This window comes from Oculina patagonica, chromosome 7, assembly GCF_052425735.1.
Source record: "Oculina patagonica isolate OP01 chromosome 7, crgOcupat, whole genome shotgun sequence".
In the NCBI taxonomy this organism is placed as follows: Eukaryota; Metazoa; Cnidaria; class Anthozoa; order Scleractinia; family Oculinidae; genus Oculina; species Oculina patagonica.
In genome coordinates this window covers 27,370,401-27,396,578 of record NC_135764.1, presented here as the reverse complement: position 1 = coordinate 27,396,578, position 26,178 = coordinate 27,370,401, and the positions used below count along the sequence as shown (strand labels likewise).

Sequence of the window (26,178 nt, the reverse complement as noted above, 5' to 3'; positions counted from 1 at the left end):
GTTCTTGAAATTGGATTTTGACTGCTAATCAGCTTCTTGTGTTGTTGTTTAATTTTGTTCATCATCTGTTTAAAGTGAGTTTTTCTAATTGAATCTTCCATTTGACTGAGTTGTGCATCACGTATTATACTGTCGTTTTTGTCCCGTATAGCCTTATCCAAAGTCTTATCGTTTCGATATTTATGTACTTTGTTAATCACTGCTTGTCTGGTACTCTTTTTCACCAAATCCATCCATGAAAAACCCATTTTTTTAGCATCAGCTAGGTAATCATTGGATAATTGTTTGATAAAGCTTATTGTTTTAGTTTTTGGTTTGGGTTTGGGTTTGGGTTTGTTTGTTGGTTTCTTTATTGGTTCAACTATTGGTTTGTTTTGGGGTTTTGGTTTGGTTACGAGTTTGTGTTCAGCCTTTGTCATGCTATCAATCAACACTAAATTACCAATACTGTTATTATTTTTGTCACCATTTTCATTTACAACGACTTTATCATCAGGAATTTCGTTATAAAATGTTCTAAATATAAAGTCTTTCACTAATATCTTTTTCTTGAGATTATAAGGGTTATCATAGTCTTTTTCTGCGATATATATATAAGGATATCCATCTTTATCAATAGCCGTTTTTACTACTTTCATTTTTGGAATATTGAGTATATCACCATCCGAAGTAGCACCAAGAGTGTTATCAACACTATTTATAAAAAATTGTTTATTGTTATGATCAATGGTATTTTGTTCCATATTATAATTAGAGATATTATTTTTAATAGCGTTTTTAGATGTGATCTCATCTTGAGTTTTTAGCGGGTTTTTAAAATTATTTGTTTTCATTTTTTATACTATATGAAATTATTATTTCTTTAAGTGTCTTATAGTAAAATTATTTTTTTTTATTTTTTTAATTTCATGTTTTTGAATAACTAGATATATTTATATATTTAGTCATTGTTAAAGTGCATGAAAGTGTTTTATTGTGTATTGTTATTATCAATTATTTCAAATTTATCATCATCTTCTATTGCTTTGATAACAGCATTTTTGATATGTTTTTTTGACTTCAAATGTGTCCATTTAGCTGCTAATGAACTATTATAATTACATATATCACAAGTCCATTGCTTATTTAACATATACTTAGTCTTTGAATTTTTGATAGCGTTTATTCTATCAGCGTCGTTATCATACTTTAAATTTCTTCCCATTTTCTCTTATTATACTATAAATGATATTTCTTTATATCTTTACTATAAATATATTGTGCGTTTAAAAATAACCAGTAATAAAATATTATTGGTTGTTCAAAACAACGATGGCAGTATAATGACTGCGTAACGACTTTTTAGTCTTATACAATATAAGTTACATAAACTTGTCTTTATATCACGCATGAAAAACGTATAAACAGATAATTATTTTCTTTATAATATATAATAATGGATTTGCTAAATGAAATTACAATTCCAAATGAAATTCAAACTCATATTGATAGTCAAGATGAAAAACCAAAAAGAATTACAACCGATTATCTAAAATCACCTAAAATGACTTTTATTGAAGAAGGTGAACAGATAATGTTAGATGGAGTTAAAATATTTCTACATCCGTTATTTCCGGAATTCGGTTGTACTTATAGCGGTGGAGTTGTTGATACCGAATCTGGAAAAGAGGCTGAAACTATTTTTATTAATGATGTTAAAAATGTAATTTTAAAACTTCAAGATTCAATTGTATATTACATACTGACAAAATTTATTTTTGAATCTTTTTATAATTCATATATCAATATTGAAAGACATTTTGGTATAATATTACCAAATCCTGAATTTAAAAATTATGGTTTTAATGTTAATAATTCTAAAATCGTTGATATCAAATCTAAAAAAGAGGTTGAAACTATTGATATTGATGGTATTAAATGCGTATTTTTAAAGTATGATGATTGGTATATTTATAAAGTTTATTTATGTTTTGTTGTTCAATGTTTTGATGATAGATTTTATGTATTGTAATGATCTTTTCCATGTTTTTAAAGTGTATACCTGAATACCAGAAACGACGACGGGGAAGGCCTCGTAAGGATCAACAAAATACATAATTATTCAGTTTACGGTTTTAGCCATAAGTTATAAATGATTAATGAGTACAATGTTTTTAATGACGTGATTTCTATTGACCAATCATATTTCAACAAATTTTACTCAAAAAGTTTACTCAAAAGTTTACACAAAAGTTTACTCAAAAGTTTACTCAAAAGTTTACTCAAAAAGTTTATTCTGAAATTTACTGCCAAAACAGCTGTTCCGTGAAGTTATGTGTGTTATATATATAATGCTTTGTAATTCTGAAATCCACTATGATTTAAAAATTTTAAAAGAACCTATATGCCCTTTCTGTGATCAACTATTGATAAAAGGTATCAAGGATGCTGAGCAATGCTGTAGTAAGCAGGATATGTCAAATCAAAACGGTATAAATGTTTGTATTAATTGCGGTTTGGTTCATGGTTCTATTTATTACAATGAGTATTTTGATTTTTATGAAAATATGCATAGAATACGGCGAGAATCGGTATATCATCGTAAATACCACATTGAGAATGTTTTAAACGATTTATGTATTAAAAATGGAGTTCAATTGTCTCATAATCAGCGCGATAAGATTTACAAAGTGTTTCATGAGATCGATACTATTCTTCCATCTATAAATAAAAGAAGAAAGAGGATGATCTCAACGAAATATATTATAAGACAGCTGTTTAAAATGCTCGATATCCCATACAATTTTATCTGTATTACTAAATCGAGAAAAACGCTTGAATTTTATAATCGATATTGGGCAAATATTTTAGCATTAAAATCGTCCCAGATCGCACGGATTATTCAGTAAATTTATCATCATATTTGAGTAGATACCGATCGATTATTGGACCGGTATCGCATATGTAGTCGTCAGTAGTTTTCATCATTAAAAAGATATTGGATAGTTCATATTCCCCCGTTCTTAACATGAATTTTATTGTATTAAGCAAATGCTGATAGCTTTGATAAGCAAAAATTCCATTTTGAATTTTTAAATCGAGATTCTGATGCTGAAGCCAGCCTTGTATCAATAAAGCTCCCGTGCTGATTGCAATCAGGCTGATACCACCAGTTGAAATTGAAGATACTATGCCTCCTGAAGCGAATAAAATAGCCAGCGAATTGCCTATTAATTTCAGCCTTCTAAAGCTTTTTGTAGCTTTTTTATAACACCAACACTTTTTATGATAAACTTTGTAGTATTCTTTCAATTCTTGAATTTGCGATTGATTTAACTTGTCACTAATATGGTTCCATTCGAATATATTTTTGCGTTGTTTTGTCATATATTATTGATTAGACAATGTTTTCTTTCTATTTTTAAATCTGTTGTATAATTTTCTGATATTTTTAATCAACCGTTCAATAGTTTTCAGCATCTCATGTATTAAATCTGCAGTTTTCATATATATATATTGTTTATACAATTAAGCATTTTTTATTCGAAGAAAATACCGTTGGTTTTATCTAAAAATTGGATTTTATGATACTCTTTTCCATTTATTGGATATGCAGTTTTACTAAAACCTATTCTTCTTATATAGTAACCTGAAGAAATTTGAAGGCTAGATGCATTCAGCGTATACCCCGAGAAAATTTTATCGAGACTAATACCATTGTTACAAATACCGATCCGAAATTGACTACCTATTTTAGTATACCAGAGATTCAAATAAACCCCTATGTAAACATCTCTAATTTGCTCATAAGATACATCTAAATCATAATCGAGTGATAACTGATTAGACTCTAATTTCACCCATGGAAAATCAAAACTACTACCATTGTCGAAGTTTATTTTAATTCTTTTATTATCACCGGCTTTATAGTCATATTTAAATGCCATATATATAGTCCATTCATCGGATTCAGTGACATTTTCATTTAAATTAATTTCGAAACCACTCATAAAGCCGTTTTTTGGATCAAAATCTTCTAACAATTTTGTGGGATTAAAGACAAGATTACCATTTAATCCAGACACTACAGCACCGTTACTATCTGCCATGATGAATTCAGATGGATCCGTTAGATCATAAAAATACTCAAAAATTTTATGGTAATAGCTGATGTTTCTTTTTTTATCCATTTTTAATTTAAGATCAGACTTCAAATTATCCCGAAAATTTTTTAACTGTTCATAATTAACAGCTTGGTCATTAGTAGTAGCTGGTTTAATACCATAAATAGTCTTTGTTTTCATATCAATCGATGCATTGAAAGCTATTCTATCATTTTCAACATAATATAGCTGATCGTATATCCTAGGATCAACGTTACTCTGATAACCTTTTATTCCATAAATCACGATATATGTTTGTAATTTTGGGACATATGCGTTACCTGATTTCATCTTTAAAACGATATCAACATAAAGATAATTATTAGGATGTTGCTGATATTTATTAATTTGTGCTATTGTTCGACTATATCCATCATAAACTCGCGTAGTTGATTTGTCGATGTTGTCGATTGATGATACAATATCGATATCTAGACTATCATGATCTATTTCAGCTGGAAAAAATAGCTCGAAAACCATTGTGTATCGATTGATTGGTAAACTATATACATTGATACCTAATCTGCTTGAGTAGTAGCCTTTATTGCTGTCAAGTACCAGCTTACTGTCTACAACTTTCGTATTGATCTTATGGTATGAATTCGGATGATCGATTAAACTGCCTAACTTTATATCATCTTCCTCGCTTAATTGATTGATACTATCGGCCATTATATGGGCAAACGTGTTTTCTTGGCCAAGGGAAGTTATATGACTGCTATCAACATGATCAAGCATATATTTTTTGTTTACAGCGTCTGTATCATTGTTTGGGGTTTTTAGATGGGTTATATTATACCCACCCATATGGAGATTTGCATGCATCATGTTACTACCTTGAATATCAAGCTTGCTTAGAATTTTTTGAGTCAAAACGCGTCCTACGACCTTCTTTAAAAAAGTGTTATCAACGTACGATTTGTCTGCTTTGTTTTGAAGGCTTTGAGCTAAGACACCTCCTGATTTCTTCGTTAAATATGTATTATCAGCGTACGATTTGTCAGCCTTAGTAGCAAGTTTGGTATCAATTTCAGTCCTTACTTTGTTATCCTCAACACTAACATAGCCTACGTTTGGTACAGATCGATCGTTATATAAACTTGGATAATACACTTCGGTATTTTGCAATGAAAGGCCGGCACAATCAAACACTGTTTCATTTCTGTTCTTTTTAAGGAAGAATTGGTTAAGATATCGTTTATTTACGGCCGTCTCGAGATCCCTTGAATAATTTTCAATTGAATCATCGATCGCAACGTCATCAGGCGTTTTTAGCCCTATTACTCTCTTTTTGTTCAAATTGAAATTACCTTCAGGCGTAACATCAAAGCCGACTCCCGTGTCACCCTTTTCACCTCGAGGGCCTTTAATTGGTGTAATATTAGTGTTATTTGATTGTAATAAACCGTTTGAGTAACTCATATTATATCAATCAGTTATATTATATTATATTTTTTCATTGAAATTCTTAGTTACGAATTTTCGTGGCTTATCAATATATAAAAAGCTAAATGGGTCTGCAGTTGCTTTGAGATAGTCGTTTTTACTGATTCCAAGTTCTCTGCAAATCATTCCTTGTTCATTATTAGATGGGAATTCGAAAATACAGTGATGAGTACAATTTAATCTGATTGTTTTATCGGTATTATAATAGCTTTGAGATAAATAAATGCAACTGCAATTTTTATTTCTTGAATTTGTAAAATAGTTGCGTATTTCGCTATCATTTTTTGATCCCGTATTGAGATAATCGTCAAAGATGACTAGTTTTTGGCCTTCATCTGATATTTTATCAAGCGGTATTATTTTATCATTACTTGCTTCAATAACAGAATAACCAGCCTCTTGTCTAATGGGTTCAAAGGTATTGAAAAGATGTTGATATTTCGATTGCTGAAGATTTTTCCCATAAAGATATATTTTATCATAAAACAAAAGCCGGTATATCATATCAAGTAAAAGGTTGGTTTTACCCCCACCCGAGGGAGAAGAAAGCAACATCCGGAAACATTGATTTGGCATGAAATCGTATAGTTGTCTAAAGTTTGAGGCCATATCGTCTTCAGTGTCATAATTCGGTATTCTCATTATATTATATGGGTATATTATTTTCAGTTCAACAAGGTGTTAAACACGGTGTTCAACAAGGTGTTAAACGCTATGTTAAATGTTGATTTTTATATTCAATTTTCATTTTTTATGTAACGTAATAATATAAAATAAAATGAGTTTACTTAGATGGAAAGAGCTTGCAAAGAGTAAATCTGATTTGGGCGATAAAATCAATTATGTTAAAAATGCAATCACACAAAATAATATCGGTCAGCAGACAAGCCAAGAGTCATTTTCGAAGGTATTCAAACCAGTGACAAGTAAATTAGATGATGTAATTAAAAGTAATTTGCAGATAGCAAAAGTACCCAAAAATCGTGTCAAAAAGGGGATGAGAGGTGAAATGGAAGCTCCAGATTACTATCCTGAAGTTGATCCTTTTGAGGATATGGACGTAGATAATATCTTTGAACCTCAACAACAAAAACAAATTCCAAAGCAACCACCTAGATATTCAGATGTTTTTGGAAAAGAAGGGCCTGATTATGGGACTTTTACTGAAGATGAAGGTGAGATTGTAGAAGCAGAAAGTGAAGAAGACGCTGATGATGATATAGAAGTTGAAGATGAATCAGAAGATGAAATAACACCCGAAGATTTTTATCTACCTTCTATAGACGATATCAAAACAGAATTAGTTGATAAAAAGAATAAGACAACATATTTGAAGAGTATTATTGCACAAGCAACCCATGAACGAAACAGATTAAAAGGTTTCAAAGCAAGCAATACGAAGAAATTATCAGCAAAAAAGATTAGTGCTAAAGAAGCTAAGGAAACTGGTTATCAGTTGGATAATTCAAATAAAGTTTTAACAGCTTATATTAATGATAACAAAAAGCTTCTTCAAACTATTCAAAAAAAAGGTTCAGGGATTAGAAGAAAGCATAGAGGTGGGAACGTTATATTTTTCAGTGATGTAAATCAGCTTCTCAAGATATTAGAATTGATCATCGGTGAAACAATGGCTGGAAATACGTCAGTTGAAATGCGGAATACGGGAGTTAATATATTGGACACATTATTGAAAATGTCGACAATCAATAGACCGCAATATAATAAATTGTATAATCAGTACTTTAAAGTCTAATTTATGTAACTGTATTATATATATGGATCGCGAGTTAGTATTATCATCATATAGTGTTAAAAATCAAGGGAATAACACTCCTCAAAATTTTACAACTAAATTCAACAGGCCTATAACATTGGATAGCAATTACCAATATATGATAGGTCTCAATCGTATTATTAACATGTCATTTACATGGTTTAATGTAAATCCCTCATATGGTAATCAGCTGATTAAATATAGTTCTGATAATGGGAATAAATTTGAAGACATAACTTTCCCTGCAGGTGTTTGGAATTATTCTGAATTTGATGAATATATTAAAGAGATTACTAAGACGGGAGATGATGATAACCCTATATATCCCATCTCTATTGATTTTGATTCAACAACATTCCGAGTCACAATCACTTTATCTCAAAATTATCAACTTGATTTGACGCATAGCAATTTCAACGACCTTATAGGGTTTGATAAAAAGGTATTAAAGGATGCGGTTAATATTGGACCAAGAGTCCCAAATCTAAGCCAAGATACCGATATATTAAATATACATTGCGATCTAGTCAATACTTCTTTAGTCGATGGCGAAGAGTCGGATATCATTTATACTTTTTCGACCAGCGTACTACAGCCGAGTTATTCGTTTACAATCGAGCCTCGTAGGGTCACATTTAATCCGGTTAATAAGCAACAGATAAGTAGCATTCGAATATACATCACAGATGGGAAGAGACGGTTAATTAACCTGAATGGAGCGGATACGTCTTTTTCATTAATTTTGAAAAGGATAGAATAATATAACATAATAGTATATAATGAAACCATATGAATTCAAGAGGTTTTACCATCCAAAATTTGGTAAATTTGTATATAAGCACAAAGGGTCAGGGATTATCGTTGATAACATTTTCAAACCGATGAAGAGTGTTATGTCGTCTGTTGTTAAAAAAATTGTCAAGCCCTTAGGTAAGAAGGCGATAAAATCAGGTATTTCTCATGCAGGTGATAAACTGGGTAAAAGGGCATCAGAAAAAGCCGGAGACCTTATAATGGAAAGGCTTAGGAATATGAGGAAGCGGAATGCTGGGCAAAAGGCACTATCCCCAATCTTACAGAAAGTAAATGCCTCACCTGTCAGACACCAACAGAAAAATGAAAGTACTGATATGATCATTAATAGATTAATATCAGGATCAGGTGTAAAAAGAAGGCGTTGAGTAAAATGAATAAAATGATTAAAAAAATTGGTACATAATTGCAAAATTATGTAACATAATAATATATGTCTTTTAGAACAAGCGAATACTTACAGAGGTCCGAGTTGGTTCGATTTCAACTCGATGATGTTATTCGAGTCCCAGCTAACGATCAGCACCAACTTAAAAACGGCTATAAGTTCACGATTAACGATAGAAGTTCATTCTACGATTGGTATAATGCGTATTTCGAGGTGCAATTCCAGGTGCAAATGTTAGCTGATGGAGCAACAACGGGGGCAAATCGTATCACAGTTATTAATGGAGCACATTCATTGATTGCCCACATGATGATTAAATCAGCAGGAAAAATCGTTTATGATACCGATAATCTCCATAAAGTTACTTTCGTTAAGAACCTCCTCGAATATAGTGACGATTTTAGTCGCTCAGTAGCAAAAAATAGTCTTTGGTATCTAGATACCGACCATAGAATAGCAAATGCTAATCAGAATGCAGGGTTTGAGGCTAGGCGACTTTTGACGACAGGTCTCAATGATGTCAATGTTGTTATACCTCTAAATCGTTACAGTTTCTTTGAAGAGCTGGAAAGTCGAATGTTACTTCCAATGCAACTCCAGTTCAATATACAGTTACAGAATGACGCCGAATTACTTCAAAAGGCCGATGATGTAGCTGATGGTCGAGTGGTCCTTAATAGATTCCTTCTATGGGTCCCAAAATTGACTCCAAAGGACAGCCTATATGATAAGTTTGTTAGTTCCTTCTTGGTAAAGAACACTTGGACGTATATGCGCGAAATGTATGAGGTTTCCGCACCAACGAATAGCAGTGGATTCTTCCAGATCTCATCCAGTATTGATAATGTTAAGGCTATCTTTGTATATCTACAACGAGCTAAATCAAACAATGCAGATGCAAATCCCTATGAATTTGATACCTACAATATCAATCTTGACCGTGGGAATGGTAGTTATTTGACAACATGTCGATTAGAATACGGTAACGGAGTGTATTATCCTGAGACCGAATATGATAGTGAGTCCAAAGTTAGGATCTTCAATGATTTGATGTCTTATGGTATGAGAAAGAATGATTACAACAGCGGTACACAACTCAACTTGGCAAATTACAACTCTCTCTATCCTATTATCTTTTTTGATTTATCATATCAAGCAGAGCGAGTAACTAGAGACCCAAAGCAGTTGATATTCAGATATAAACTAAACGCTAATAGTGCGGGAGATAGTCCTTTCAACGTCCATGCCATCGTTCTTTATGATGAGACAATCGTCATTGACAAGGTGGGGAATGAGCTGGTTATTGTATAAATCAATCAATTGAATATTATGTATAAACCATTCTATTTTGTATACGTTTTATAAACAAGAAATTATATAACATATAATATATATACAAGTAATGACAACTTATCACTCTCATAAAGTGAATCTGTCAGAAGGACAGCGAAGGAAGCTTTTGACTGCTCATAGAAATAAAAGTGAGATCACTATTCGCTTAAGCAATTCAGATATGACTGGCAATGACAGTTTAATGCTAACTCAACGACAAATCAATAAATTGAATAAGGCTAAGAAGTTAGGTGTTGGATCTGATTTAAACATCTCAAAGACACAAATTCGAAAGGTCATTAGGGTCGGTCATGGGGCACCGCGAATTGGTTTTCCAATGATTGGAATTAGTGCTCCGAAAACGAAAACAAGATCAGGAAGGTCAACAACTAACAAATCAACAACTGATAACACTTCAAAGAAGGATGGGGGAAATATCAGAATACCAAGTAAGAAAGAGATATTATCTTATAGGAGTCCTCCAATAATTGGATCATGGAATGAGTATAATAGGTTCCTCAAATCTGGAGGTCTGATTGTTCCAAAAAAAAAGATTTTAATACCCAAAAAGTAAACAAGCCAAAATTCCATAAGAATATTCCCATGAGTAATTTTGATCTAATAAAATGGTGTTCATATTTGAATATACCAATAAAAAACGTACTAATGAGAGACGAGACTGTACCACATAACCATAAACAAGCATTATTTATATACAATCTTCAACCCTCATATATGAGGGGAAGCCATTGGGTTGCTACTTATGTAAAAGATAAGGTAATCAATTATTTTGATAGTTTTGGCATGCCTCCATTTCAAGGTATAGTCGATCACGCAAAAAAGAAGAATTTAACATTGCTACATCAAAACAATCAGATCCAGAGCATAAATACAACCACATGCGGATACTTTTGTCTATACTTTCTCAACGAAATGAATAAGGGGAATTCGTATTATAATTTATTGAAAGTGTTTGACATATATTACACAATGAAGAATGAAAAATTCATTCAACATTATTTCAGAAATATATAACTCATATATATACAATGACTAAATCGTATTGTGTACGTGAAAAAATACAAACTAATTCAGTTCCTGGTTCTGAAAAATATGTGAGAACAAAAAACAATCGTTTAATGCTCAAATCGAAATGCGTTTCTTGTGGTATTACTAAAACTCGTTTTGTGAGTGAGAAAAAGGGGCGAGGAGTTGGTGAAACGATTAACAAAAAGGTCGGCGAAAAGATTCCAGGATTTCAACAAGCTCAAGACGTTGCAAGCTTCATAATGGGTATTACTGGTGGTGATAAGGATTTATTTAAAAAGTATTGGTCGGGAGATATCGCAAAAGGTGCCTTCAACACGAAAAACGGATTATTCTCAAAGAAATTCTGGACATCTCCAAGTGAGCATCAAGATCCGTCATGCTCTGGAACCGTTTGGGATAAAAAAGCAGGAAAATGGAGGAATAAATACTGTGATTAATATCTAATCAATATATATATAATGGTTAAATCATATTGTGTAAAACAGAAGAAACAGACTGAGTGTATACCAGAGTCTGAACAATTTGTAATGGCTAAAAATGGACGTTTAATGCTTAAATGTAAATGTGTTGAATGTGGAATCACTAAAACTAAATTTGTCAAAAGTCAAAGTGGTGGAGCTCTTGCTCGTTATAAAGGACCATCTACAACTGATAAAATAGCATACATGGCTTCAAATTTTGTTACCCCAGCACCAAGTTTTGGTGCTATGGCTAGACTTTTAGCTGGGCAAGCTTTCAAAGGAGTGAAAGACAATGTTGATTACTACAGAAAGGGAAAAGGTATCGATATCCATAAAGCTATTCTGAAAGTAGCACCCAAAAAGGGTTTTGTTATGCCAGGACATAAATATACGGGACCCGGAAATCCTCTTGAAAAACAGGTAAAATGGGATCTAAAAACAGGTAAAATACTGGAGATATATGAAAAACCAACAGGAAAAACGGACGCCGTGAGCATGCAACATGACGTGGATTACTCAGTATGTGCAAACAAACCTAAGGCTAAGCAAGTTAAGTGTAAAAATGAGGCTGACCGGAAAATGGTTAAATCACTTGATGCTATCCCATGGAAGGACAGACAATGGGGTCATGCTATTGCAAGAAACACTATCGCTACCAAGGCAAAAGTAGGCATGGGAATAAAAAAAAAGAAGCCAAAAAACGTAAAAAGCCGTCGGGTGGGGAAAACTGGCAAGAAAAATTAGCTAATGAACTACACAAACCAATAAAGCGTAACTTTACTCGACGGCGTGTTATTGTGAATCATATTGACGAAATATGGTGTTCGGATTTGGTCGAAATGCAACAGTTTAGTAAATGGAACAAGGGATATAGATATCTTCTCATGGTACTGGATGTTTTCAGTAAATATGGTTGGATAGTGCCACTAAAAGACAAAAAAGGTGAAACTGTAACTCAAGCATTCAAAACAATATTCAAAGAGGGGCGTAAACCACAATATCTTTGGACTGATAAAGGGAAAGAGTATTACAATAAAAATATGAAGGAGCTTTTGGAAAAGAATGGTATAACACTATACTCCACCGAGAACGAAGAGAAGAGTAGTGTTTGTGAACGATGGAATAGGACAATTAAAACCCGAATGTGGAAACAATTCACTACTCAAGGTAATACGACGTACCTCGATATGCTACCCAAGCTGTTAAAACAGTATAATAATACCAAACACTCAAGCATTAAAATGACACCTGTAGAAGCCTCGAGGAAAAAGAATGAAGGCTTAGTATATTTCAATTTATACGGTGACATGGAAACATCAAAACCGAAACCGAAATTCAAAATAGGTGATAAGGTTCGAATATCGAAATATAAAAGAAATATTTTCGATAAAGGGTACACCCCAAACTGGACAGAAGAAATTTTTACCATCGATAAGATACAATACACTAATCCTATTACTTACAAATTGAAAGATCTCAATAATGAAGACATACAAGGAAGTTTTTATGAACCTGAACTGTTAAAAGCAAAACAGGACGTATTCAGAATTGATAAAGTCATTCGGAGGGATTATAAGAAGAAACAAGCTTTAGTGAAGTGGAAAGGATATAATGATGATTTTAATAGTTGGATACCAATGAAGGATCTACAACATATATAAAATTCGTGCTTATTGACTTAGGCATCTTGAATCAATTCTGAGAATAAAAGTTTATTTTATGACAAACGTTTATATAAAAGTTTGTATAAAAGTTTATTGTAATATGATTGGTTAGTTAATATAAACAATAGAACATTCGAATCTATTGTATTGAACCAAATATTATGAAACCATGACAATAATGCAGATGTTTAACCTTGAACTATAAAATATTAATCACCATAATTTTAAAAAAGTCATAAATATATATAAAAAATAACGAATCACAAGAAATATATAACATTAAAAATTTACCATAACTGTCGGTTAAAAATATATAAAAATTTCTAAAGTATATATATAAATGGTTGAAGTTCGAAGATATTTTACTGAAAAAGACAAGATGGATGCAAAAAGAAGGTCCAAGACTTTATATGCATCTAAAAAGGAATGGTTTTGTGTCATTTGCAATAATTATAACTATAAATTATCCGGTAAATGGAGACATCTTTTGACACAAAAGCATATTAATAACAGCATCATTTACAACAAAAAATCAGATTAAACGCACTGTATAAATGATATAAAAAATAATGTATAATAAATATTATAATGACATCAAATTACATCAAAGAAAAATTCGTTGAGATGATGAATATCATAGAAAAACATTGCATTAAAGACAATACACTTTTCTTACAATTAAGTGAAAAGGAACAATCAAATAGATTAGTTAACATTTGTACTGATCTCGGTATTATATCAAATATGATCCTACATAAAAACATGTTCAAAAATCTGATAAAAATACAAAAATATTATATTGAAAATGTAATATAAGACGTTCATTTTAAACGCACTAAGATGCAAGATTTTTAAAAAAGAGTATAAGAAGTTTTTTTTAAATATTGTCAAAAATAATCAAAGATTATTTTTATCATTTAATCAAGGTTTAGTTTATAGATTTGGCTTCAAGGTTTGGTTTCCATTTTTTTTAGGGTTGGTTTTTCAGGCTTGTGTCAGTTGTTAAGATAAGGAGCAAATATAATATTTTATTATATTTGATCATAAGTTTCATGCATTTTATAAATAAAATACTATGAAACGCTCCGCTTGTAATCTAGGTTAGGTCCAGCGCAAAAATTCAGTTTTAGATCAAGCGCAAAAATTCAGCACTGGAAGTAGTATGTACTAAATCTCTGTGGCAAAAATTTTTGCCTCAGAGTGTAGTACATTACTACTATAGTCTCCTCTACTAACCTACTAACCGCCGACCGGTTAGCTCAGTTGGTAGAGCGACGGACTACAGTGCGGGAGGTCTCGGGTTCGAGTCCCAGACCGGACCAACACTCAGGGTCTTAAAATAACTGAGGATAATATGCTGCCTTTGCAATAACATCTGCAAATGGTTAGATATTCTAGTCTTCTCGGATAAGGACGATAAACCGTAGGCCCCGTCTCCTGAATCTTCAGTGTTATGGTCAGCAGGGGACGTAAAAGAAGCCACACGCTTATCGTAAAGAGTAGGGCATGGAGTTCCCGGTGTTGTGGTCTGGTCTTTGCCCATTGTGCTGTGTACTGTGAAATGCTCGGATATATTAGCTATATAAGGTACTCTTCAAATCCGAGGGTAAACAAAGTGATGATGATGATGACGACTAACTATTCTTTGATCAACACTGAGTCTAACCCGTTTCTGATAGGTCGCTGGTGGTCACGTGGATATGGCATTAGGAGGAGATCAAGGGGGCTCCATAAGAATTCCCGCTGCAGCGTGTGGCATTGTGGGTCTAAAACCCACATTCGGGTTAGTGCCATATACGGGCATCATGTCTATAGAATTCACATTGGATCATACGGGACCTATGGCTAGGACTGTTTACGATACAGCTTTGATGCTAGAGGTAAGACAACACGGACGTAGCCAGCTTTTTGAAGAGTTGTAGGCCTGGCTAACCCCTTTTTAAGGGCTGGGGGTTGTGGGGTCCGCCGGGGAAGGATCCGAGATTGAGACGCTAGGAAATACCCTCTCCATCCTTATTTTTGGTCGCTCTGTATGTATTTCGACAGCTCCTAAATTTTAACATTTCATTTTCTATTTCATCTTTAAAGTGCATTACCTTAAATTTGTGTCTATTGTACATTAGAAATACGAGTAGGCTCAAAAATTTGTAGGCCCGGGCCTACGGGTCTATAGGCTAGCTACGCCCCTGGACAAGATGTTAATGTTAGTTGCTTATTTTATTTATTAGTGTCTGAGGAATTATTACATTATATTAGTTTTAGCAGACCTCTTTTTAATATAGGAATGTAAGCGCATTGAGTTTTATAAATGCGCTCAAAAAACCTTATTTATTATTATTATTATTAATGCTCAAATAGCATGTCACGATTTAATTAACGATGAAGAAAAACTAGAACCTTCACAAGTAGTCATGTTAGTGGAATCTTCGGAAATGACCTTATTTTAGTCTTTCTCTTGTGCTTAGGTTTTGGCCGGGCTTGATGGAGAACTGGATGCAAGGCAGCCACGAGACTTGTCTGTTCCTGAATCGTACACATCAAAGGTACTACAACCATGTTAGCATACTGACAGTTACAAAGCTTTGGGCAGTATCACTGTCATCTAGACAGTGGCATAAAAATACAAACTCTGCCTTTAAGTGTAAGTAGATACGTTACCCTTTATGGGGAGCGCAGACTACCTGTGGGGATTTTTGATGGACAAAAAGTACGCATTTTCCAGCAAAACTATATGAAAACATGTTCCCATACCTCATACAGATAAAATATATACCCTTTCTTTTGTTGTTGTTGTTATTATTATTATTGTTGTTGTTTCTGCTGTTTATTTTTGATGATCAGAAAGCGCTGTTTACTATTGAACGTTTTCCCAGTTAACAGGTGAAATATCGCATTTAAAGCTCGCTGTATTGAAGGAAGGGTTTGGACTTCCCAGCTCCGAAGCTGATGTGGATGAGCTTGTTAGAAATGCCGCTGACCGACTCGTACGTGAAGCAGGCGCAACAGTTGAGGAAGTGTCCGTCAAGATGCATTTAGATGGTATTTAAATGGAAAATAAGTATTTGCCTTTATCGACCATCACGAATTACTTTATTTTTGCTTACACAATATTTACCAAAAGTACACATGAAAAAGATCAAGTATTTAGTTATAGCTCAATCAATCAATCAATCAATCAATCAATCAATCAATCAATCAATCAATCAATCAATCAATCAATCAAACAATCAATCAATCAAGCAATCAATCAATCTATCAAGCAAGCAAGCAAGCAAGCAAGCAATCAATCAAGCAAGCAAGCAAGCAAGCAACCAATCAATCAATCAATCAATCAATCAATCAATCAATCAATCAATCAAGTCAAACAATCAAACATTCAACAAGTCATAGATTTTAAACTGACAGTCTGTCAACCAGTAAACCAAGACGAAAAGTTATCCACTAATTTCTAAACCTTCGGATACAACGCAAACAGTATTGTTAATTTTTGTAAATTAAATGCTGAAGTTGCAAAAATGTGCGCCGGGTTACAGAAGTATCTGCATCGTTAGAACCACTAGCAATTTCCTCTTTTACTTGCCAGGGGTAAAGATATACCGGGGTATTGGTGTTGAAGGAGCAACTCGAATGATGCTAGATGGAGCAGGTACCTTTAAAAAAGTGAGGTAGATTTAAGCAACGGCGTAAAGAAACTCGAAAGGATTTCGTACTATTTGTGCATAATAGTGCTGTTGTCTTATTCAGTACTATTGGGAGCTAGGGCTGGGGGACCGAATAGGGGTTGAGGACATTGATTAATTGCTTTGCTCGTCGGACTTACTAACTGAGACGAGACGGTAGATAGTTCGCCGAGCCCTGAACTCTACCCTCGTGTGGAAACTACAAGGAAGCCAATCTAGCCAAAGGTGCCTTTCTTTACCGGAGTTTGTATATACAAATGTATAAAAGTGGCAGGCGAATAGTTGTTTAAGGGAAACCAAACAGAAATGCCACTGAGACATGCCATTTTGTAGCCCTATCCAGTAGCCCTAGCCGCTTTATTTTGTGTAAGAAAACGCTGGCAAGAAGTGAGTCACTAGTGTAGCAGCTCTTGTAAGCGTGTGATTCACCCGATCTTCTAGTGTAGCAGTTCGTATTGTTTAGAGCGGTTTTCACTTGAGTGTCGAAAGTAAATTGCGTTTGCTTTGGTTTTGCGTTCACTACGCTTAGTGATTGGTTTAAAAATTTCGCGCCACTTTCTCGGCCAATCAGAAGTAAAACCAAAACCAATTGTGACTCGCTCGCGCACGTTTTCCCGCGCTTCGTGCCAACTACATGTAATTGCTTTGAGTTTTGATTGGTTCACTCGATTGTCTGTGTTCTTTGTGATTGGCTAGAGTAATTACTTTGGTTTTGGTTTTACGACACTCAATTGAAAACTGCTCTATTGGGTAGGGCATTGTTCCTGTTGCTTGTTCTCTCGAAGGGTAGCAAGGGATTCATTTGAGTCCTTGCGAAAGCTGCTACCCGACCCCGGGGGGGGGGGGGGTACTCGAAAAAGTTTTGTACGGGGAGGCTCCGCCCGGAGATCTTACCCCTTACCCTTTTATATACCATTTTGATAGAAAAGGTACCCCTTTTGTATACCTTTTATTGCAAAAAGGCACCCCTTTCACATACCTACACGACATCACATTAACCTAAAATAGGAAGTTTTCTTGTCATTTTTATGTAGCGCTTAATAAATAAATAAATAAATTAATTAATTAATTAAGGCCTTTTGAAATATCATTATGGCAGATTTCCCTACCCTTTCATATACCTAAACTTGTGAAATTCCTACCCTTTTATATACCTGGAGCCTGAAAAAGGTACCCCTTTCGGGCGGAGCCTCCCCGTATAGGCCATTATAGGGAGTACCCCCCCCCCCCGGGTACCCGACCCCAATTGTGGAGACTGCCTTATTCGATGTATTTTCGTCTGTCAGGTTTTGGTACAAGCGCAAAGATGTATTACGACACCACTCTACAAGAGGCGTTTGCTCGTGGTCTCAAGTCGCATCCAAACGATCTTTCATCCACGTGCAAGCTGTCTTGCCTGCTTGGACGTTATCTCCTGTCGGAGTACAATGGCACTTTCTACAGCAAAGCGCAGAACTTAGGACGAGAGCTGTGTAAAGCTTATGACAAAGTTTTTGAAGATTACGATGTCTTGTTGATGCCGACCATTCCCAAGAAGGCACCAACTTTTCCGCCGGCAAATCCATCGCTTGAAGGTAGTAGGTAGTAAAGAAATAGGGGCATAAATAATTTTTACACAAAATAGCAGTACAGTCAACTCTTCCTAAGACGGACACCGTCAGGACCGGCTCCAACTGTCCGTCTAAGGGAGCTGTCCGTCTTATAGGGAGTTTAGTTACAGTAAAATGACTGAAAAAGGCAGGAACATTTGTCTATATTTTTGCCGCAAATTGAAACGGTCGGGAAAAAAATTACAGACAAATGTATGGAAAATTGAAAACGTTACTGGACGCTTTCTAGTCCAGTTACAAGGACAAGGCTTTACTGTACATGTATACAATGTCATGTTTTAATGATTAGTGCACGTGCTTCATTTTCACCTAAACACTTGTGTGGTATGCAAATTTTCTACAAATAATAGGCCGAATATCACTAAAAGTTCTATTAGCAACAATGTAAATTTTTCCTCAGAAAATAAGAACCTAAATAGCCTAAATTTATGTTAAATACCATTTATGTAAGAACCTGTTTAGGCTAACCTGGAAAAAAAGCTAGGTTCTTACTCGTGGGTTTTTACTGTACTTACAACATTTTTAAAACTACTTACAACACTACAAAATTTACAGCACTAACATTACAAAAACACCACAAAAGTCGATATGTCACGTCGATAACCGTAACATGTTCTATTATTAATTTTTTTTAATTTTTTATAATAATTTTATTCTATTCAGCTCATATTAAAGTTTACAGTTTTTTTCGTATTCTTAATAAAATAGAAATAAGGTATTACAGGAATTTGTAGTTAATTAAGTATTGAGCTGGGGAGCTAAATGAACCGGTAGGTTTTCAAGTTAGCTCCCCGTACAATTAATGTTATAAATAGTATACAAAGCAGGTGATTAATATATAAGAAACAATAGGGAAGAGGACTTACGAATTTACAAACTTAGTTTAATGGAAAATCAATTTAGTTTTTGTTCTGACAGGAGGTAACGTTTTGTTTGCTTGGGAAATGCTAACACACTTAAGTCTTTCAAAGAAGATGGAAGGTCTTTCCAAATATCAATTGCCATGAAAGTGACGGATTGCTTTCCTACGTTAGTGTTTACTCTATACTTATAAAAATTCTGTTTGGCTGTGTGTGTGTTGTATCCATGCATATTTCTAGCATATTTAAATATATCGTCAAATACTCTAGGGAGAAGGCCATTATGCCATGAATGTGCGAATTTCAATATTTCGAGACGATAGATGTTGTCTACTGTCAGAACGTCAAGTAGATTTAACAAAGGTTTGGCACTTTCAGTTTCTTTGCCAAACGTTTTAGAGTAGAACATTAGTCTTACAACATGGTTTTGCTTAACTTGGATTTTCTTAATGTGTGTCTTATATATACTTCCCCATGCCAAAGCTTAGTGAGTGTCTTCTTTCGTACATACAAACCGTCATCTTGAAATTTTACAGAGATTTTTTAGGCTCCTTCAATAATCTCAAGTTTGATATTTCTTTTGCAGAGTATTTGGGAAAGGCGTCCAGTAATAACCCAAACACGTCACCTTTTAACGTCACAGGCCACCCAGCCCTGTCAATCAACGCTGGCTTTAGTGATGGCTTACCAGTTGGTATGATGATTGTGGGAAGAAAGTTTGACGAGGCCACTGTTCTTAATGTCGCCTACGCTTATGAGAAGATTAGAGATGCATTACATTGAAAGGCTGTAATGAAGTGGCCCAACTTCGATTCAAGGAAATTAATTTATACGAGTTGCTGATAAACAAGGATATAAACATTATATCTTCATTGGGCAGTTTTCTTTGCTTTTTTCCACCTTTCCCATTCAGCGTTTCTAAATTTGTTATTCAGCCAATAAAAAAAACTTAATAAATCCCTAGCTCTGCATTCTATCCGCTGACAGATCTACTCTCCTCAATAAGAGGACTGAATTAATCACCAAGTGCAGGCACGAAAACAAGTTTTATGCAGCCAATCAAAAGCAGGATCGCTCAAACCGCCCTCCATGAATGTAGTTTAAATTTTCTTTCAACTGCTATTAACGGCACAGTCTGATGATCGCCTCGTGCGTGAAACTTTAAGTAACTGTCCGTGCTGTCTCAATCTTTTAATTATAGTATCCCGCTCTGCATGTATTTGCATCGAGCACTCGTACGATTGTGTGAAACCATTTACATTTTTCTTTGTTTAAATCCCCTAATAAATGTTTGTGGTCTTAAAAAAATATATTTCTGTTCTTCCCGTCCACCTTTAATATTGTTGCTTTGTTTTCTGTATCCCCTGCCCCTTTCCGAAAACCCAAATCGGTAGTGATTTGGGCAACCCATCTAACATGCGAGCATGCGAGTATTATTTCGCGAGAAGTGTGAAAGGTGGATTCCAAATAACATTAAAAAAATTCGTGTATGTTAAAAGTCAAGAGTAGTAGTTATCCGTACGGTTTTTTTTTATTGGCACAACTTCCAGATTCGTCCCAAGTAAGACAACGCATATTTCTGGGTTTTGGTCACAACTCTGGGCCGGCAAAGGGATGTGTCGAAAACGAAGACCCAAAAACGAAGACGAAGACCCTGTGGTCTAAAACGGAGACCCACTTCTTCTGTTTTCGTTTTAGACCAGCGGGTCTTCGTTTTAGACTATTCGGTCTTCGCTTTAGACCGTGGGTTTTCGTTTTAGACTAGAGGGTCTTCGTTTTAGACCAGTGGGTCTTCGTTTTAGACAGGCAGGCCTTCGTTTTAGACCAGTGGGTCTTCGTTTTAGACCAGTGGGTTTTCGTTTTAGACCGGTGGGTCTTCGTTTTAGACCGGTGGGTCTATTGTTTTAGTTCTTCGTTTTTGGGTCTTCGTTTTCGACACATCCCTGAGCTGGACAAAGTGACTTGGATATTGCGTGCCAACCACTTTCAGTGAACAGCATAGTAAACAGAACGACCGGAACGTACTGCTCCATTGCTTTGATCTGAATGGTCACTTATGCAAAATGACTTGAATATTGCGTGACGACTGAACGATTATTAGCATCAAGAAACAAATGAAGCGTGAATATGCAGATTAATATTTCACTCATAAGTAGCCTCATTAGCCTGCGTCGCAGACATATTCTAAGTCGAGGCCAACCTCTGGGAACGAGGTTGAGTCAAGGCTACTTCATGGAAGCTTGAAGAACACCGGAAGCACTTTTGTTACCAAGCATATTATCACGAAATAGTACTAAGAAAGCGACAAGGGCAACACACGAAGGATATAAGGTACTATAGATCAATTCAGTTATCTAAAATATAAATTCCTGTAATTCCAGCCTATTTAGCTTCTCTGCCATAATTTGTGGCTCTTTTATATAGCGTTCAATAAGAAAGCATCCCGTTTTAGTTGTCTCTCCGACGAAAGACAAAAGCGTCGGGTTATCTGCGTGGAGGTAAGTTAACAAGTTCCTCCGACTGCATAGATACGGCGGCCATGTTGATTCTGCCCCCCAAGGCATGCTATATCTTATTGTTTACTGGTCTTAAACGACACTACACCACCTAGTCGGCGTTTTCAAATTTCTCCACTGAGGGTGGTAAAGGGGGGTATAGATCACGTTTCACGAAAAATAAATCGGCCCTTTCACAATTCACGAAAAATAATAATGCCATTTCACGCTTCACGAAAAAAAAAAAAATTTCTGACATAGCATACCGTTACATTTTAAAAAGTTACATCCAAAGCAAAGCCTTGTTAGAGGTTTTCACTATTCGCCCACCTTGCATTCTGGGCGCTTCAAAAAGGAAACCAAGGTGAAGCTCTGAGTTCTATGTATGACGAACAGCGGCATCTTCTCCTTCTACAAAATCAACAGAATCGCTGTCGGATGAGCCGTTATCGTATTCGGATTGCTGATTGTCTCCTGGGTCCCTAGACGTGCCTTCTCTTCTCTCGTCCTCTGATAATCCAGTTTCTTCTTCGAATTCTAACCGTTCTCCTTGATGGGTAGCGGTCTGATACATATTTAGAGGAAGAGTTGCAGCTTTTTACTTGGTGGTTTCTTATTGGACGGTGGTTTGTTTTACGCACTTACCGTGTGTGTGCCCCTGGAGTTTCACATCATATCGTGGTCGGCTGAATTCATGAAAGGGACGCTTTTTTGCGACATTCTTGGAAAAGCTTGAAGATGAATTTGTGTTGAGGGCACTGGATAAAACGATGTTGTGCGTGTGAGTAAAAAGCTGACCACAGCGTCATTTGTTTCGCTGATTCGAGAGCAGTGCTTCCAAAATCCACTCTCCTGTCACGTCACGCAATATTATTTTTGTTTTCATTAGGGAATGACGGAGGTGGAAATAACAAAAAACCTAATAAAAATCACAGTTCACGGCGAAATAAACTTCTATTTCTCATTTCACGAAAATAATTTTGGAAAATCACGGTTCACGGCTACAATAGAAATCACGAGAAAAAAAAAGGCATTTCACATTTCACGGGGAAAAAACTGATGGGATCACGGATCACGAAAATACTCTTTACCACCCTCTCCACTTTGGTGACCGTTTTCGAAAAGCGCCGAAAACACCATTTTAGTGCGGACAGTTGGCCTATCCGGAGGAAAAAAGATGCGTTTTCAAATTTGTCCGGATTAGTGTGGACGGGGCCTAAGTTTTGACACGGTGTTATCAGTGTTATTATTATACTTGACGCAATATTTTACTCCTTGATTAAATTACAGTAGAGTGTACATGTCCAGCGCACAATGGCATCACGGGATCACCAGCTAGGATATTCAAAGCATCTCAGTGGTAAGCTGTCCAACCTGACGGAAAATTCAACGGAAGATGACGTCAGACGCGTGTATGATGACTGGGCGCGCGAGTATGACAAGGTAAAGAATTTGTTCTGAGGCTGGACAGGTCAATATGTAGAGTGGAGGGGGCAGGGGATTCTGAACCTCCCGCCTCCTATACCTTTTACCCCCGCTTCCCGCCCCTTTCTGCAGTGGTTTCTTCCCGCCATCTCTTCTCCTGCTTCCCACCCCTTTTCTCTCTCCCCTGCCCCACTCTACTATATAGAGTCTATATAGTTTGATTTGAGCGGACCTCGTTATTTTTGGAATTTTATCCTGACTGTTCCAAGCGGTCTTTCAGTGTCGCATTGACTATTAAGGAAGAAAGCGCATGGAGTTATAGGAAGTAAGAAAGAAGTCTCCCTCTCTTGTAGATGTCATTTGGGCGATCAGTCTCCGCTCTTTTCGTCGTCTCTCGTCCCCGAGTTGACCCATTCTCCCTCTCCTCCCTTAACGAGGACAAGAGAAGGGACCGGAAACTTTTAGAAAGGTTTTTCTCTGTACGGATGTCGCTGTCGGCAAAAATAAAAAAAAGTTCCGATTTGCAAGTAATATATATAAAGCCAAGCTAAAGCTACACACTCCATAGCTATCTGGTTTTTCTTTCAGGATCTCAGCACAGCTGGTTGTGTCTTTTATAAGCCGATGGGAAAGTTTTTCGACAATGCTATCAATGAAGTTTTCCAAGGAAAAATTGCAAAACACGAAATCAGGATAATGGACGCTGGAGCCGGAACGGGACAAGTGGGAGTGGAGCTTCAAAAACTAGGCTATGATAACATAGACGCGCTGGATATCTCACATGGAATGTTAAATGAAGCAAAGAAGAAAAATGTCTACCAGAAATTCATCTGCGTCTCTCTCAGTGAACAGCCGACGCCTGGTATTGAGGCAGATGAATACGACGCCTTAATCTGCGCGGGAACGCTTATCTTCGCACATGTAAAGCCAGCGGCTATTGACGAGATAATTAGGATGGTTAGAAATGGTGAGTGTCCCCCCTCCCCCCCATTTGTAAAGTATATTCCTCGGTGGAGTGTCCCAAGCTTAATCCACTACTCCTCCCTAGTGAGCGTTCGAACTTCATGAAACACCGAAAACAGTACTTTTCAAAAACGCTATCCAAAGCCGGGGTAGCGTTTTCAAATTTACCCAGGATAATGTGGACAGGAAACATTTTACGCGGCGTTTTCAAATTTACCCGGGTCAGTGTGGACGGGGCCTCAAGGCAACACTCAACAATACTGAAATAAAGTTGTTGTTGTTGCCTTGAGAAGTATATTTTTTTCAGAAATAAATCAATGGGCTTTTCGTTTTCTTGTGAAAGAAGAAGACACAAAAAAGATTTTGGTTTTTCCATTGATTTAGATCAAAACATTTCAGGCCAGTAGAAGGCGTACACAGAGTAAAAGATAGAGAGAATAAGAAAGCAGAGAAAAACGAAAAGGAAAGGAGCAAGGAAAAAAATGGGAACGGCTCGGCAAAAAAGTCCAAATTTTGGCTTATGCGCATGCGCCAAAGTAAAATGTTGTACATTTTTACATGGAAATTTCATTAAAAACTTACTGCAGTGTCAGAAAGTGCATTTCTAGCAAAGTTTAGAGAACTTTTAAACCGTAGAGCCAAGAAAATTGATTACCGGTTTAAAAAAAAGCGTTTTTTGGAGTAATTTCAGCATATTAAGGGTTAACTTAATCCAATAAGCAGTTAATTAAATTTGCTAGTCAACAGTATTATTTTATTTGTATTTTGCTTGATCCTCACAGGGGGACTTGTTTGTTTCACACTTCGCGCAGACGGATACAACGATTACAATGGAAAAATAGTGGAGCTTGAAAATCAAGGAAAGTGGAAACTTGTCCGTGAAGAAAACGTTCCTCATTACGATAATGACGATATGCCCAGGGAGTGCAAAGCGTTTGTATACAAACTTAGCAAGAACTGATCGAAATGTAGTTTCTTCTTACTGGCTGCCATGTATTTATTTCAATGTTAGTAGTGAGAATATTGTGATATAACAAGAAAATATCCCCTAATTAGCCATGTTCAAAACGAGCAGGGGACTGGGTACGAATATTCAATATCGATTGCACTGAAAAACTGGGCCCCGTCATCTGAAAGAGCATCCAAAAATTAGTAACTCAACCAAATTTGAGAGTTATTGGTTTAAACGCAAAGGCATGGAACTCTTTTAAAAATCGTTAAAATAAGAGAGCTTAGTATGATAGTATGGCTGGATGGACAGCTGTCCCTCCAATCTATACTAAGCTCTCTTATTTTAGCAATTTCTAAAAGTGAACTATACCTATGCGTTTAAACCAATAACTCTCAAATTTGGTTGGGTTTCTAATTTTTGGATGCTCTTTTAGATGACGGGCCCAGTTTTTCAGTGCAATCGATATTGAATATTCGTACCCAGTCCCCTGCTCGTTTTGAACATGGCTAATAGGCTTAGCTTATCACGGCTTCGTCGCCATCAAGACGGGTAGGCAAAGCGGGTAGAAATTACAATGTGTGTATGGGAATCACAGATATATGTTACAAAAATTGAATTCTGGATAACTTATATATTGTAAAGTTAGGATAATAGGCAAAAGTTTTTATTCGCCGAGTTTGAAGGATGTAGCTGTACTAGAAAGCGTTCAGTTACGTTTTTAATTTCCCATACATTTGTCTGAATTTTCTCTGCAGATTTACGTTCCGGTTCGGTGAGTTGACGCTGTTCGCGGGAAAAAATATAGACAAATGTATGGGAAATTAAAAACGTAGCTGAATGCACCCTCAAAGGGCGCAGACAAGCCAGTGGACCAGGGTGGGAGAAGGCAGCCTTCTACCGACCTGCAGTGAACCGATCAAAACTCGACGTAAATACATGAAGCAAGCGCGAAGCGCGTGAAAACGTGCGAGCGAGTCACGATTGGTTTTGGTTTTACGTCTGATTGGATGAGAAAGTGGCGCAAGATTTTTAAACCAATTACTAAGAGGAGCAATGCAAAAGCAAAGCAAATACGTATTAACTTTCGATACTCAAGTGAAAACCGCTCCATTGTGGGAAG

The 26,178-nt window shown here is 35.7% G+C and overlaps 2 protein-coding genes across 4 annotated transcripts in view; both read left to right on the top strand.

The window, feature by feature from the left end:
- The window catches only part of LOC144660601 (urethanase-like), a 28,694-nt gene extending 8,312 nt beyond the window's left edge, over window positions 1–20,382 (top strand). For both annotated transcript variants that reach the window (XM_078521266.1, XM_078521265.1), the window contains 6 exons: window positions 14,753–14,953; window positions 15,539–15,616; window positions 15,947–16,112; window positions 16,657–16,719; window positions 18,040–18,327; window positions 19,810–20,382. In XM_078521266.1, the coding sequence (XP_078377392.1) occupies window positions 14,753–14,953; window positions 15,539–15,616; window positions 15,947–16,112; window positions 16,657–16,719; window positions 18,040–18,327; window positions 19,810–20,006 (993 nt within the window). In that variant the 3' untranslated portion in view covers window positions 20,007–20,382. The remainder of the gene's footprint in view (window positions 1–14,752; window positions 14,954–15,538; window positions 15,617–15,946; window positions 16,113–16,656; window positions 16,720–18,039; window positions 18,328–19,809) is intronic.
- A 286-nt stretch (window positions 20,383–20,668) lies between these two features.
- Window positions 20,669–25,304, top strand: LOC144660641 (methyltransferase-like protein 27). 2 transcript variants are annotated; one of them, XM_078521321.1, is made up of 4 exons: window positions 20,669–21,554; window positions 23,009–23,161; window positions 23,732–24,110; window positions 24,889–25,304. In XM_078521321.1, the coding sequence occupies exons 2-4, from the start codon at window positions 23,033–23,035 to the stop codon at window positions 25,065–25,067; spliced, it is 687 nt and encodes a 228-aa protein (XP_078377447.1). In that variant the 5' UTR covers window positions 20,669–21,554; window positions 23,009–23,032; the 3' UTR covers window positions 25,068–25,304. The 2 variants fall into 2 exon arrangements, with proteins under 2 accessions (XP_078377447.1, XP_078377446.1); XM_078521320.1 differs by having other exon boundaries at window positions 20,669–23,161; window positions 24,889–25,302.
- Window positions 25,305–26,178: the final 874 nt, after the last annotated feature.